General features: G+C 40.1%; 1 protein-coding gene across 4 annotated transcripts in view; it reads right to left on the bottom strand.

Annotated features, from left to right (window-relative positions):
- The window catches only part of SUPT3H (SPT3 homolog, SAGA and STAGA complex component), a 271671-nt gene that overhangs the window by 81764 nt on the left and 173329 nt on the right, over nt 1-16578 (bottom strand). For 3 of the 4 annotated variants that reach the window (XM_048935370.1, XM_048935371.1, XM_048935372.1), the window contains 3 exons: nt 8660-8746; nt 7347-7437; nt 5652-5788 (listed from right to left, as the gene is read on the bottom strand). In XM_048935370.1, the coding sequence (XP_048791327.1) occupies nt 5652-5788; nt 7347-7437; nt 8660-8746 (315 nt within the window). The remainder of the gene's footprint in view (nt 1-5651; nt 5789-7346; nt 7438-8659; nt 8747-16578) is intronic. The other variant, XM_048935369.1, reaches the window with a different exon arrangement.

The following is a 16578-nucleotide window of genomic DNA, read 5'->3' as shown; positions in this document are numbered from 1 at the left end:
CTGCTAAGAAACAGGAATAGATACTGATTGTAAACTCGGAACCTCCTTGTTCTCAGTTTTGTAATAACATGTTTGACACTTCTCCGATCGGCGGTTTTGTTGTTACTGGTGTTGGGGAGATTTTGAATCATAGCTAATGTCTGGGGCTCTGAAAGATACAAACAAGCAATTGATTTTCCTTAATTCAATACATAAATTAAGGTGAGAATCATATAATCATTAAGGCTGGAATAGAGCTCCAACCCAACCCAACCCACCCCCACCATACCCACTGTCCACATTCTCAGTGCCACATCTCCACAGTTCTGGAACACCTCCAGCGACCAAAACTCCATCACTTCACTGGGCAGCCTGTGCCAATAAATATACAAATGCCAAGTCCACAAAATCTGCATCATAGAAATAACTATGATTGAAACAGAGTGGACTTTCAGACTTCCAGTGGACAGAGTATTATTTCTTACATCTCAAAGTGCACTTAGATTTATTTAAGTGTCCTCTAAAGGCACAAATTAATCATATCTAACACAGACAAAATCCAAATGGAGCCATTTAACTTCACAAAGGATACATTCCAAACACACCTAATCTTCATTGCCACGTGTTGTGCAATGCACATAGCATACTCCATTTCTGTGTGCTTGGTACAGATTTCTCATTAACAGACATATGATTACAGAGCAGGATTGGAAAAATCACATCCACAATGAACTTACAACAGTAGCATGTAGATGTAATTTTTAAAGACCTAAAGTGTTTCTGGTGTTTCTCCACTGTTTATTCAAATTTGCAATGTACTGTGAAAACATTACTGTAGCTACTGCAACTAAATTACTGCTATATAACATCTGAGCGTTGGAAATACATCCCAATACTAGCACTCAGAGGGACAGATGAATGGTGTTTCTTTCAATCCCAGGGGAACAGAACTGAAATAGAGTATTCACAGTGTGATGCTCCAAGCAGTCCTTTGGACGCCAGTTCAGATTTCAGAAGGGAATTTGTTTTTTCCTGGTAGGGAGGTATTGGCACCATAAAACAAATGATAAAAAATGGAGTTCTAGAGGCTGAGAAAGAAGTCCACTTTGCTGTTCAGTTGACTGAAATTTTAAAAGACCTCTGCTTGATTTTAATAACAGGACACTGTAAATTCGATAAAGGCTCTCATACATTAATTTAGCAGCGCTGGTGTTCCTGGCCACAAAATGCTGCCAAACATGCAGCAAGTTTTATAGGGACAGGTCCTCTGAGAGGTTCAGAGCAGCAACACAAAGGCACAAACATCCAAACCTGCACCTCGACCCAAACTGCAAAGTAAGGAAAAATCATAGAATGATAGAATAGCTCAGGTTGGAAAAGACCTTAAAGATGATGGAGTCCAACCGCAGCCCAACCATCCCAGCCCAACTCTACCAGCCCTCCGCTAAATCATGGCCCTGAGCACCACATGGCCATGATCTCCACGTGCACAGTTCAACTAGGTCTATGAACCAGACTATTTCATTTCATCTATACCTGTTCTTACTGGGAGGAGCAGCACATCACTTCTGTTTGACTGCTATTTTGAGAGGGCAAAGTACTTACAGTTTTGGAGTGAGACAGCGCTGCTATTATTACTTCTGTTTTGGTTTGCTTTTGTCAGTACAGTTGGATGATTTGCTGCTGTTCGTTGCTATTACTGCTCTCATCATCTGATCAAAATGCATTGACAACATAATCATGCATTATGGAAAAGTAATGTGGATTTTGTTTTTAATTCCTGCCCTTCACTTTTAAGACAAGTTGACTGTCTTTTGCATATTGCTTTTATTACTCTCAGAAATGATCTCTGCTTCAAACTGAAGCTGCAGGATGTATCAGTAAGATCTACATCCAGTCCTAAAGGAATGCCATTTCCTTGTAACGTGACAGCTCTAGGGGATGTTGTTCAGACAAAACTGTAGGCCTTTTTCCACCTTTTTTACTGTTTGAAAGTAGCTTGGGGCTTTGCTTACTCCTCTGTGGTACAAAGAGAACAGACCTCACAGAACAGGAAGTGCTCTCATGAAGTTTTAGATCTAATTCCATAAAACGTGTTTTAAAAAATAAATATAAATAATATTTGCTTTTTGTCTCATAACTGAAACCATACTGCTAAACAATAATTTCCTGTTTAGCCCATAATGACATCAGAAATGCATGTTTATCATATGCTTAGGACAAGCTGGCATGATGTTGGCCCAAGGCAACATGAAACTGAAATCATTTGCAGTTGTCCAAACCAAGACAACCACTCATGTCTGAGGTAATCGATACCTAAAAGGACCATTGCCTTTAGGGTCAAGCATACTAATTCCTTAAAGAACCCCATTAGAATTTTGTGTCTACTGGATTTCCTCCCAAACTCAGCATGGAATATAAACTTAGCATTGAATATAATTGACTGCACAAAGAGAATGTGATGCGCTACATCAACCCATCCACTGACAACACAGGAGAACAAGCAACTTCCATAGAACGGCTTAGGTTGGAAGAGTCCTCAAAGATCATCAAGTTCCAACCCCTTCTGCTGGCAGGGTTGTCAAACTCTAGGTGAAGCACTAGATCAGGTTGCCCAGGGCCCCATCCAGCCTGGCCTTGAACACCTCCAGGACAGGGAATGCACACCCCTCTGGGCAGTCTGTTCCAGCAACTACCCACCCTCTGAGTGAAGTACTCTTCCTTTAGGACTGGATCACATTTCTCATTGTGATTGATTTATTTCTACCCACCTGAAAGTGACAACAAAGCCTAAAACAAAAGCAAAGCTTAACTTCTGGAGTAGCATATCTCAAGCAATGTTTCGTGTTTTGTCATTGAAAAATGAATAAGAAAGAAAATCCACAGTACTGACTTCAGACCCATATATAATTTATGTTTCTATTCCAAAAGAAGTAGATCTTGAATTTTTTTTTTAACATGGAAACACATTATTCATGAAATGTAATAAAGTAAAGCAATAGAGCAAATTACTTTCAATATATGTATCCTACAATTCGTGAATAGTCCAGTGATGAAAACCAAGATGTGTGATCAGCTGAAAGAGAAGTATTTGACTGCAGACAAATAGAAAATTAGATACAACCTTGTCTGGCACAAGGAATTTCACACTACTTCACTTGTCTAGCTTTTTAGGCTTTAAAAAAAATAAAGGTTGTACTAGAGTAACAGAAGAGAACCTAAAGAAGAGCAGAAAGTCAATCCCTAACACTAATTCCATGCAAGGCTGTTACCTATTTATGTGCATGTGAGCTCAAAGGATATGCTTGCATTTATGCAAAACATCATTTTACATAAATACATTTGTACAAAAGTAAAGAAAAGAAACATCAGTTTCTAAAACACAAATAGTGGTTGGGAACAAATGCTCTACAGCACTGTTCCTCAGCTGTGGACAAATGGGTCTTGTTCCCTACCCCATTTGTAGGGAGAATGGATTCTTGATTTGATTTTTAGTAACTGCAGTGGAAAGAAGGAGGGGGAAACATGACTGGGCAAGTTCCAGAAAGAGGAGGATGAAAATCAGGTTATTTCTTCCATAGAATTTTCCACGAAAACTTAAGGTGAAATAGGCAAATATTAAATAGACAAATATTACTGAATGCATCAGCCACCTCATCATAGGAAACAAAATCAAACCGAAGTACCCAGCTCTGGTAATGAAAGGGCATAAAAAAGCACTCTAAAAATAGCAGCTTTCCAACTGCCACGAATCCTACACCTCTGACTAAAAAAATATGGAAATTGTGTGCAATTGTGAGCAGAAACCATGTAGAATATTGCCCTTGACAACGAGTTGCCCACATAAAGCATGAGCAGGAAATGACCAAGAAAAGGAGCTGCAGAGCATTCTACATATCAGCTGTCAACAGAATCAAAGAATGGCCTGGGTTGGAAGAGACCTCAAGGATCATGAAGCTCCAACCCCCCTGTGCCATGCAGGGCCACCAACCTCCCCATTTCATAGCAGCCCAGGCTGCCCAGGGCCCCATCCAACCTGGCCTTGAACACCTCCAGGGATGGACGGGGCATCACAGCCTCTCTGGGCAGCTGTTCCAGCACCTCACCACTCTCACAGCACACAACTTCCCCCTGACATCCAACCTCCATCTGCCCTCCCTCAACTCCAAACCATTTCCCCTTGTCCTGCTGCCATCTCCCCTTCCCAAGAGCTGACTCCCCTCCTGTCTGCAGGCTCCCTTTAGGTACTGCAGGCTGCACTGAGGTCACCCCGCAGCTTCTCTTCTCCATGCTGAACAAGCCCAGCTCCCTCAGCCTGTCTTTGTAGTGGAGGTGCTGCAGCCCCCTGCTCATCTCTGTGGTTCCTCTGGACCCTCTGCAACAGCTCTCTGTCTTTCTTGCACTGGGGCCCCCAGACCTGGATGCAGTGCTGCAGATGGGGCCTCACAAGAGCAGAATAGAGGGGGACAATCACCTCCCTTTCCCTGCTGGCCACCCCTCCTCTGATGGAAGAACTAGCCTGTTTTGGCTAGAAAGAAAAGTTAGCTATGGGGATGCAAGCCAGTCAATGCCATTTGCCTTCAGAGCCAGAAAATTCGCCCTGGCCCTGATACAACCTGTGGATCTTTAAAATAGTTCAGTGACATTCAAGAAAATGCTCAATTAATAGAGAAAACACAGGGATCGAGAAGGGCAAAGAGTCTTTAGCAGGGTCTGTTGTGACAGAACAAGGACAAGTGCTTTCAAGCTTAAAGAGAGTAGATTTAGGTTGGATATAAGGAAGAAGTCTTTTACAGTGAGGGTGGTGAGGCACTGGCACAGGTTGCCCAGAGATGTGGTTGATGTCCCACCCATGGAGGCCAGGTTGGATCAGGCCCTGGGCAACCTGATGTAGCTGTGGTGTCCCTGTGCATTGCAGGGCAGTTGGACTGGATGTTCTTTAAAGGTCCCTTCCAACAATATGGATTCTATGATTCTATCATAATACCCATGTGGCAACTTGCTCTGATACAGGGCTTGGGGTCATATTGCTAGGACTCAGTGAAACCAAGCAAAACTAGCATCAAAACCACTGTTTCAGAAACTCCCATGCTAATGCTGCTAGAATTCCTGATCCCAGGTTAGCTTGCTAAGAGTGATAAGGTTCTGCATTCTGTAGGTTCTGCAATAATGTAGGCATAATTTTTCAGATGTATGTAGATAAAAAAAGTGAGAAGAGCATATATGGAAGTGTGTATGCACAGAATATTTTTCATTTTTTATGAAAGCTATGTTATATGAAAAGAATCCTCAATTGCTATCTAAGCATAATTTTCCAATGAGAGAAAGAATGAAAAATAGAAAAAAAAATGGAAAAAAAAAAGTCTGTGAAATGTTTTTAAATAGAATCTGCTTTCTACAGGAAGGAAATACAAATATATGGCAGACAGAAAGATCCATAACTACACTTTCATAATCCTCCCTCTCAGCATGTGTGCTTAGATATCAGCAAACATTTGAAGGAATAGGAAAAATATGGAAATAGGATTCCTTTAGACCATCTGGGCAAAAGGAAAAAGCATGTGACAACGATACAAAATGCAACTCGAAAAAGGCAGCAGAACAGCATGATGTACGAAATATTTCAGAGTTTTCTCTGCAGGAGATGGGTATCAGTAAAACAGAACAATTACCTCCATCCGCTCTTGTTTGACATCATCAATCTCATCATCTTCAAACATGGCCAAGAGCTCTCCTGTCTGGTCAATCGAGTTGAGAAAGTCCTGAGCAAGCTTCTGCCGTTTGTTGGTGTTGTTGCTGCTGAACTTGTCTACACAAAGATAAGGAACAAACAGAGAATGTAAATTATTTGGCTACTCTAAACATCAAATGATGTCCCCAGAAGGGGCATTTTTTAGACTCAGATGCACTATGTAGGTTGTTTCCTGCCCTCATACACATTGAGCAACCTGACCAAGGTGATGCCCTGCTGTGTTGCAGAAGCTCTATAGTAGAACGTCCCCTTTAATGTTTCCTAGTAAAACCTTATCTTTTTAGCAATCTTGAAAAATCTAGTCTACCAGGTATTGTATTGAAAAAGCCACAGGGAACAGCTGTATGAAAGCTCACTCATATGACAGACCATTTGGGAGTAACACCTTTTCTCATAAGTATACAGAACATCAGAACACTCAAATTACCTACAATCTAAAGCGAATCCTAACACAAGCACTAAGATGCAGCTCCACAGATGATGGACCTCTGCTCAACATAAAGCCTAGTGAACCCTGGGCAAGGTGGTCGTTGTGCTAGGCAGAATAACAGCTACAAATAAGCAAGTTTCACAAAACAAAATCAATGGCTTCAGTCACCAAAGCTTGACAGAAAATGGAATCTCCAACACCAAAATGAAGTGTGTTTGGGAAGTATTTCTTGAGCATCTAAATGATTTAGGAAAATTGATTTAACTAGTGGTATAAACATAAGGATTACAAAAATACCAAGCTGTCAGGTAGGAAGCTATACTTCCAATTGCTTGCAATATACTTTTATGCTTTGTGAAAATATAGTGCCACAGCAAATTAAAAGTCAAATGAGTTGACCAAACCTTATCCACACATTGACCAAGTTAAAGCATAGAATGATAGAACAGCTCAGGTTGGAAAAGACCTTAAAGATGATGGAGTCCAACCGCAGCCCAACCATCCCAGCCCAACTCTACCAGCCCTCCGCTAAATCATGGCCCTGAGCACCACATCCAAACGGTTTGAAACACAGCCAGGGATGGGGACTCCACCACCTCCCTGGGCAGCCCATGGCAGTGCTTAGCATGCACTAATATCAGTGTGGATGCTCAGAGGAACTAAACACAAAGAATTCGTGGCGAGGGGAAAAAAATGTCAAAATGTTTCCCATTCTTGAAACGAGAGATTCAAAGTACAGAATGCTAAACGGCACCGAAAGAAGGCCAGGTCATATATCAGTATTAAATGACTTCAGATTATGGTACTTTTTGTAAAACATGTCAAAACCTTTTGGTAATTAGCTAACAAATGTCCATTCAGCTGACAATCTCCCTTGTACATGGTAGCTGACATATTTAAATTACACATGCTGAAATCAATTAGCCCTTTAATCAGCACCAGTTTCTTAGCTTCAACAGAGTTACAACATTCAGCACTGTTACTTATCATTTGGATGGTAGATGGAAAATCTTAACATTGAAGTAATGCAAATGGAAAAGCAGCAATTTAAAACCAAGTTACTACATCTGAATCTGTAATTTTTGCTTGTATAAATATTAGAGAAGACATTAATACTTTGCAGTGAGCTGTTCTGGGCATTTATAAAATATCAAACACCTCCCAAATTAAGGAAAGCTTTTCTACCTTCAATGAGGTCATCTTCTTCTATGCCTTTCACAATTTTAGATTTGTAGTCTCGAAAAAACATGTACTTAAGCAGCCTTCTAAGCTTCTTCTAAGAGAAAAACATACATTGGTGTTAGTATTGCATAGAATTATTTTTCATTTAGGCTAAAATTATAACACACAAATACACAAACTGTATGGCATCACATGTACACAAACCATAGCATCACAGAATCCTCAGAGTTGGAAGGGACTTTTAAAGGTCATCTAGTCCAACTCCCCTGCAATGAACAGGGACATTATGATAACAAATATAATTTTTACAGTGTTCGTAGTTCCTAATTCTGAAGAAAATCCACATATAGCAAGCATGTTGATTTGCCCACTGTGAGACAGCGATGGGTTTCCCTTTCAGGAAGGAGAAATTCAGGCTGTATTAGGGCTCCAAAATCTATGCTTTGTTTGGAAATTCTCACCTAGGCATGCGTACCTCCATGAACTTTGATGTTCATATTAACCACTGTTTTCATTATACCATCACTGGGCATATCAGATATCAGATAAAGTAACTGCATTTGGTTTCCAACCTTTAAGGTTTTATTTCTTTCAATATGTTTTTAGTCATTTGGTTTCACCCATCGAACAAGAGAAGAAAAACAGAGAAAGGGAGGCAAAAGAGTAAGGAATTAGTTAGAGAAAAATAAATAATAAGGATTTTTGAATAATTTGAAGGGATAAAATGACTTTAATATTCTTATGGAAAACTGATTTTGTTAAATTATTGACTAGGTGTAATAAGGTCACACAAAAAAACACATCATATCTCAGTCTGAAGTTTTAGTGAGATCAAAATACAGGAAGAATATTAAAAAGAAGAAGAAACATTAAAAAAATGATAACACTTAAATATCAGACATGCCTCTCCGTTCTCCATAAATAGAAGGAAATAAGAAATCAAAGGAATATAAAGGATAAGAATCACAGAATGGTTTAGGTTGGAAGGGACCTTTAAGATCATGTAGTTCCAACCCCCTGCTATAGGCAGGGACACTTCACAAGTGTCCTTTATACTACAGACAATTAAGAAATTGCTCTGAGCTGTAATGTTTAGTACTCACTCTAAATGCTAGTGAAAAAAAATCTATTCATAATTGAAATCACTGGAGAAAATGAGTATTAAAAAGTTATGTAATTATTGTACTACATGTAATACAGCTGTAGTACAGCTACACCTTCTAACACAGCTATTCACATGTATGGAGGAGCAAACACTTTAAACATGATAAGGAGCTTGCTGTGCCAAACGAGACCATTCTGTCTCATTGCCATACCTTGTCTTTGCGCATTAGGAACAGGAGGTCTTCAGCAGAGATGACTCGAGCTCCTCTCAGCTGAGAAACCTCAGCTGCTTGCTGCAACTAAAATAAACAAATTCATTAGGATGGCTGCGTCTGTGTTAAAAATATACCAGGTTTTTCATATATTTTGGATAATATTTTGCATGGTAGTATATAGCTAAATACCAGCTACGCACCTAAGCACAAGCTGAGACTCTCAAAAGTGTCACTCACTCCACTCGTTAGGCAAAAAGGGAGCACCAATTTTATGAAAAGACTGAAAAACCTGTGATGAATCTCGAGCAAAAAGCTTTTTTGTTTCTATTTAAAATCATCACTTTTGAAAAGCACTGCCTTGCTTTTTCTTTTTCTCCTTCAAACCACATTTGCCCGGAGAACGAAAACAGAATTCTCTCAGGCAATGTAAAAATGCCAAATTCTTGCCATAGCACTTTATCTGGGACTGTGGAAGAGTAGTATATTCCTCTCACAATTTTTTAGAATAACATATACAAATTTCAAACAGCTCATGGAAGCATTTTTTGAAGGAAACTCAGTCTCACTCAACTTAGCATTAGTGGAAGCCATAGAAGACGTTTTAGGTATACTCCAATTTTATTTGAGATAAAGAAAATGATTTGATAGTAAAAGTTGACTGTATTGCAGGTTTTGCCATTCAGATAGGAAAGAGTTAAAGATGAGATTGAGTCCTAAATGCCACAAAAACAGATGAGGTGCAGCCAAAGGAGCAAATCTCTATCACAAAGGCCATGCGTGTGAAGGCCCCAAGCCCCTGAAATAGTGCTAGAAAGGGCAAAAAATCTCTTTGGAAAGGACCAAGGGCATCAGCCTTGGACCTGCCTTCAGTCAGCACAGGGCTGGTAAGCTAGAGGCCATTGGGCAGGCCTCTATCATCATCACAGTTTGATGAGCAGCTGATGCTCATCAAACTACTGCGCTAAGGAGGCCCAAAGCCATCAGAGCAGCCCATGGGATTCTCCTCTTTGCTTGTCTTTGAGGCTGCCTGGAGACGATGCTGAAGAGGAGGTGGGATAGTAAGGATACCTCACACCATGGAATATATTTCCTCCAGATCTAAAAGCAGTGTCCAGAAGGCTAGATGTAGTTGTTTAGTGGCTCCTGTTCTTGTTTGCTAATTGATAGACGGACTGACGGTGAGCCCAGAACAAAAGCTATCAAAATGAGACATCTTACATTCCTGACATTAAAACACACACACACCTGTAACATGATCAGTAAACAAAAATTTCATTTATTTTACAATATCCTTATACTCTTCTTTCAGAAATGCATGAATGCACCTGAAAATAATTTAAAGAAATCCTATCCTTCTTACTCACGCTAGCAATGGTTTCAGTCAGTATCACTGCCTGAATAAGTATATTATTAATCTGAGCTCCCATGCTGCTATGACTTGAAATAGGTCTATTCAGAAGTTAAAAAGATCAACAAAAACAGTAGCTGTTTCTAATATCCAAAGGAGGAGAGGGGGAAAAACTTTTTGGTTTTTTTTTTTTTTTGGAAAGGGCTCAGTGGGCAAAAAATTCAGTCCATAAATCATAATACTGTACTGCATTAATTTTTTTCCACACTAATGGCACGCAGGCAAGATGTGAAGTGTATCTAGTCCGCACAACACAAAACATACTGCATGAAGAGTTTCAGATTTTCCTCTTGAAACACTGCTGGCCCTTGCAGTTACAAAGACCAGAGAGATTTCAGGAATTCAGAAGTCACGGTAATATAATCTTACTTGAAACTCACTTGAAAAATGTAAGAATGTGGAAAATGATAGTTCTATTTTTTTGGCATAAGCCAAACTGTTTCTTATTCTGATTAGTTTGAGGGCGCACAGGCTGCTTATATTTCTAAGATGAAATAGAAAGAGTTGGATAAAAAGTAAAGTTACCAAGAATGAGCCAATATTCATCTCTGGTGTAAATCTATTGCAGCTCATGGATTTATGCCAAGGCTAAGCTTGGTCCCACCAAGCCTCAAAGTGCTACAAACCCTGACCGTAGCATGGCCACAACAACGCAGCTCCTTCCCACGTCGTATCAAACAATGGCTGAAATAGGTGGCTCCGTTTCTCTACTGCATGTAGGACCATAACTGTTAAACATCCATTTTCCTATTACAAAATTCAGATCGGTTCATGTCCCCCACGTAGCTGAAATAACTTCTTTTTCCTAATGATAAATACTTGACAATGCCATTTACAGCAAAGATCGTGTGCGAGCTACTTACGGGAATTCCCAGTGAAGTAAGGGGGATTAAGGACAGGAGACCAAATTCACGTCCCATTTGCATCTAAGTAAATCCTGAATAACGCTGTTTATTTTAATGGAGTTATTCTGGGCTAAACACGAGATCAAAATCTGGAATAACATTCTCAGTTTCTACCAAAACAATGAAAACTTTATTCTCATATTACCTCGATTTTCGCATCTATTTTATTTTAAGTAATGAACCCACAGCATTTAATTTCTTTGGCTTAAAGAAAGCAAAATAGGAAAATAATTACTTCCTGTACCGTTATAAAATATGGATTATTTATCCAAACAGACCATAATGAGTTCTGCATTGGTACACATATTTACCTGGGAAACCAGGATATGCTCAGGTAAATATGTATCCAGGCCATTAAAAAAAAATTACGTACCACACAGTCCAGATCGGGGAGAAGATGTATTTATAGCTGTAGCACACACAGAACTGAGTCATTCAAACCACAACACGAGCGCTTTGCTATAATTAGTGCTGTAACGAACTGTCTGATTTCACTGTCCCTGCGTTGCTGTCAATACGCAGCAAGCCCTGACTCCTCAATTTCCGGAGCTGAGGGCCTTGTTCAGCCATCACAGCAGCCGTGCTACGCGATGAGGGGGATTTCAGGAGGCTGTACCAAAAAAGTGATCCATCTTTGAGCACTTGAGCATCCATCATGGCAGAGAAGCAGCTTTCAGCCACACAACCTCTAAATCCATTGGTCTTCTGCCTTCCACTGCAGCGAGTCTGCTGCCAAGGACCCCACAGTGCGTGTGCTACAAGGCCAGCCATAACCTTCCCTATCTGCTCCTACAGTCACCCTTCTGGAAATGCAATGGAAGAGACATTGCAGGAAGTCCCAGCAGTATCCCTTCTTCAAGCCTCAGCCCTGCTCAGCACCAGGCAGGGACAAAAGAGCAGCATCACCTCCACCACACTCCATGGCTCTCCCTAAATTTGTTAATGATTACAGCTATTTGGTCAGCACTGGAAAGCATTTTATTCCGGATTATCTTGAAGAACAGTCAGCAATCCAAATCACTCAGCTTCTTGAAGAAAATCAGCCCCTAATGCCAGCAAAGATTATTTGAGCCCTCGGAGTCTGAATTTATTTTTTATTACAGCCAAATTATGAACCCCTAAAAATGAAGTTTAAATAACGGAAGTGTTGAAATGACTTTCACTATAGGAGCGCAAATAGCTCTGTTAATAATTAGGAGTTTATGAAAAATAAGTGTATTTTACAATTTTTCACATTACAAAGAAAGTAGTATATACAGTAACTGTATTTTAAAGTCTAAGAAGAAATGGCTGGGGAATAATATTTTAAAATGTAATCACCGGTTTAATGACTTTATGAAGTTAACTTTCTTGGCAGGATGAACTGAAGTACGTTAACAGTCACCTTAAGGCTATTTTCTTTTTGCAACTTCTGCAAATTACAGATTTGTTGAAAGGAGCATTCATTCTCCTATGACAGAAGCACAGTTCCTTCAATGGCACTGTCTGCTTTTACTCCTAATTATTTTTTCTTCCCCTTCCTCCAAAGTCAACAATCATTGATACCTCTACAAAAACGTCTTGATGGACAAAAAGATGGAAAACAAGCACGCTGTGTTGTGATATAATCCTTCCAGTTCAACTGCACAATGGAGTCAAAACTGGAATGCTTGCATGCCTTCAAAGTGCTGAGCATCAAGAATAGTGCTTCAAGATTTTGGTTTTATTCTGGAGGAAAATTAGATTACACTTCACCAGGCTGATTTTATTTTATTTCCATTTTTATTTTTGAGTCAGGAAGGCTGTTTTGTTACTAAATATGCACTTAAATGCCTTATTTTTTTTCCCATCTTTTCTATATCAAGAGCATCCAACTCTGAAAATACCAATAGAAATTCTGAGTTTAGGTCCAGCGCTGTCAATGTATTCTAAGCAGAATGTCCCAATACTTCTCTGAAGGCAATTAAGCATAAGATTAAAACTGTGTATCTTCATCTAAATATATCCATAAAGTTTCTCAAATACAACTGAGTTTGGCAGCTGAGCATTACAGAGACCATTGGCTCACTGTCCTGGGTAATGATTTCGGATCACCAGGGCTCCACAGCATGACTAAATCACCCCAAGCTGTCTAACACATGAAAATTTCACCTGCAGATGAAAAGACAATCATTTCTGTTGTTATATCTACGGATATTTTACAGAAGAGCATTCAGTGCATCAGCAGGTGATTGTGTGTGAGCTCGAGCAGATGAACCTTTGAGACCCATTTTGAGGCTTCACTGGAGCGTTTCATTGACACACGGTGAATTTCGGTACATGTGAATCACCCAGTGGCCATGAGATGTAAATAGATTTTCTTACTCTCATGATCTGTATGTACCAGAATACATGGAGAACTTGCTTTCAAGTACATATGCCATTTGTTTTGTTCACTTCTTCAAAATAAATTTACCTTTGGACATCTGGATGCAGCTCAGCTGCCTTGCCTGGCCTTCTGAGGCAATGTCATGGTTTTGGCTTGCACTGCTCCAGGAGCCCTACAGCTGGGGGCTGCAAGTGGAGACCCTGTAACCCAGGATGAACATCCAGAGATGCATCCCCAAAAGATCTCCAGTAACAAGCAGGTTGTACGAGGGCTCCTGCCCTCTGAAAGCACAAAGACCATATCTATGGGTCAGGCACACCATGGCTGCATGACATTCAGGGTGACAAGCTGTTGATATAAAATTAGTCTAATGATCACAGTAGAAAACAGCCCTTTCCTCAGCTACCTTCAGACTAAAATTGTGAATTCCTGTAAAGTTGGATATTTTAACTGTACTGTTGCTATCAGAAATTGTGAAAGATTAGAAGGATGGTGAAATGATATTTTGTTGTTATTCCCATGTTTAAATTAAACATGTAGTATAATTTTGATCATGATTTCTCTTCATTCCACCAATAACTCACATACTTCTTTATATTATATAAAAATTAGAGGGTTTGGGTGGAGGAGAGCCTTTTGGTTTTGTCTTTTACAATGGACACACTTAAATGGAGTGCAAATTGCAAGAGTAGAGCACTCTTCACTTCGTTCTTTGGGCTGATGCTCTCCATGTTTCAAACAGGAACCTTCTAAACATTAAAAAAAAAAAGAAAAACCAAAACAAAAACAGAGACAAGAAAAATACATGGCCTTTATGAAACTAAACAAACTCTGCCCATGTAATGGAATAGTCAGACAACACACTGCAGGAGCTTAACAATCTGTAGAAAGGTTCACCTTTCTACAGATCCCTGGAGGTGGAAGAGAAAGGCTCTAAAAAAAGGACTTGATGTGATAAAACTGAATCTTACCAGATATTTTTAAGTTACAGGATATAACATTTCTATTCAAAGCAAGGCATACAGACAACACAAGAAGATGCTAGATTGGATTGGTCATCTTACAGAATCACAGAATCACAGAATGGTTTGGGTTGGAAAGGACCTCAAGGATCACGAAGCTCCAACCCCCCTGTGCCATGCAGGGCCACCAACCTCCCCATTTCACAGCAGCCCAGGCTGCCCAGGGCCCCATCCAACCTGGCCTTGAACACCTCCAGGGATGGACGGGGCATCACAGCCTCTCTGGGCAGCTGTTCCAGCACCTCACCACTCTCACAGCACACAACTTCCCCCTGACATCCAACCTCCATCTGCCCTCCTTCAACTTCAAACCATTTCCCCTTGTCCTGCAGTTATCAACCCTTTCAAAGAGTTGATTCACCTCCTCTTTGGCTGTATCTTTGGGCTGTATCCTGCAACCACCTCAGAGCAGACAGCAATGACACGTGAGGTCATTCTGCCACAGATGTGCACACACCATTATTTCTGTTCACCTGACTCTCAAGTTCATCAAGGTCTCACTGGGCTGAAGCTCTGTGTTTTGAATTTCAGATACTCCCCAGTTCAATGCTCCCATCAAATGCTGAGCACAACATGCTCATCTTCCATCACAGAATCATAGAGTCTGGAGGTTGGAACAGACCTCCAAGTCCATCCAGTCTAACTGTCCACCTACCACCAATATTTCCCACTAAACCATGTCCCTCTGTACAACATCTGCAGGTTTCTGGAATACCTCCATGGTCGGTGACTCCACCACCTCCCTGTGCAGCCCATTTCTGGGACTTCTCCCTCAGAGTATTTCCTGATGTCCAACCTGAATCTCCCCTGGTGCAACTTGAGGCCACCTAGCCAGGTCACTGATCCTTACCAACCTCTAAGAGACCAAATTGTTTCTCATAGGAGAATGGAGGAGAAATCTTTTCTTAAGTGTGGAATGATTCAATTTTCACAGTGAATTCTGCCTGTATTTTGAGCTCTTTGGCTATAAGTAACTCGTGCAGTTCGGTGCCAGCCACAAACTGGGATGGAGGAAAGCTGAATCCCTGCACTCTCCATATATTCACAGCATATTCCTAGCTGAGCCCCACATCTGTTAACACTGAACCAGTTTTGTTTAAAATATAAACAGGCACAATTGTTAGAAGAATGATAACTTATTAGTAAAGCCCAACAGCCTAGGCTCTTCTATTGAAAGTGAAGATTTGAATCTATTAGAGACCATATTAAGTAGATTAAATAAAGAAAATATGTTTCCAAGTAAATGGTGAAATTAATACTGCTATCTTGACAACAATGAGCTTTAAAGCAAGGCCAAATTATTTTTTTAATCTCTGCTTTATAGTTTAAACTCAATGTCTCAAATATCTTGCATTTTCTGTCAGAGAGGGAAAGAACTTATGGACAATAAATGCATATCAATGTTTCAGGTATGCTTTCTTCTTATTTCAACATTTTGTACCTATAATTCTCCTCTTCATGAAACAACAGAAACTCTATCCCTTACAGCAGGCAATGCTGACCAAACCAAGTGAAATTATATGAACAGCATTAAAACTAGAAAGTCTCTAAATGCAGGAAAATATTCATACTCACTGAATTCTATTTTAATATGGATAAATCTGTCAGCAGCTACGGTAGGCTTCACTGCTTCGAGACTTGGTGATGTGCTGGAGATGGCCACTGCTGATGCTCTCTGTTACTGCTGGTGATAACAGCAGGCAAGAAAACTAACTCTGAAACCTCTGTTCTAGGTTTTTATTGTGATAGGGGTGAAAAAAAACCAGCTCGGGTAATAACATCCAAGGGGGAACAATGCCATAGTCTTCTGCATAACTAGCAGGAGAGCAATGAAGCAGGTTTTGTGGAAGGTGACCACTGCACATGTGAAAGATCCATTAATCATCTTGAAATAAAACAATTCTCATGGCCAAATGCGTTTCAAAATCTGAAAAAACCTGCTTTTGTATTTCTAAAGATGAACACAGAGGTCTTCCACTTGTTCCTGATGCCCTAGGACTGCTGGGATATCCCAGATACTGAGGTAGATGGTGTTGTCCCACTGTAAATCAGTGGCAGCAAACTTCCCCACATCTAAGTAAATGAATACTGGGTAATAGAGTGCAATAGAACTTAATATATTTGCATTCAAATTTTCACAACTATTTTTTTTTCCCTACAGTGCTATCAGTACAGTTATTCCAAGCTGTGAATCTCAACTATAATTATTATTTCCATCAAAGTTACATCTCTCA

Source organism: Lagopus muta, chromosome 2 (assembly GCF_023343835.1).
Source record: "Lagopus muta isolate bLagMut1 chromosome 2, bLagMut1 primary, whole genome shotgun sequence".
Classification (NCBI taxonomy): domain Eukaryota; kingdom Metazoa; phylum Chordata; class Aves; order Galliformes; family Phasianidae; genus Lagopus; species Lagopus muta.
This window is presented reverse-complemented; position numbering and strand designations above follow the sequence as displayed.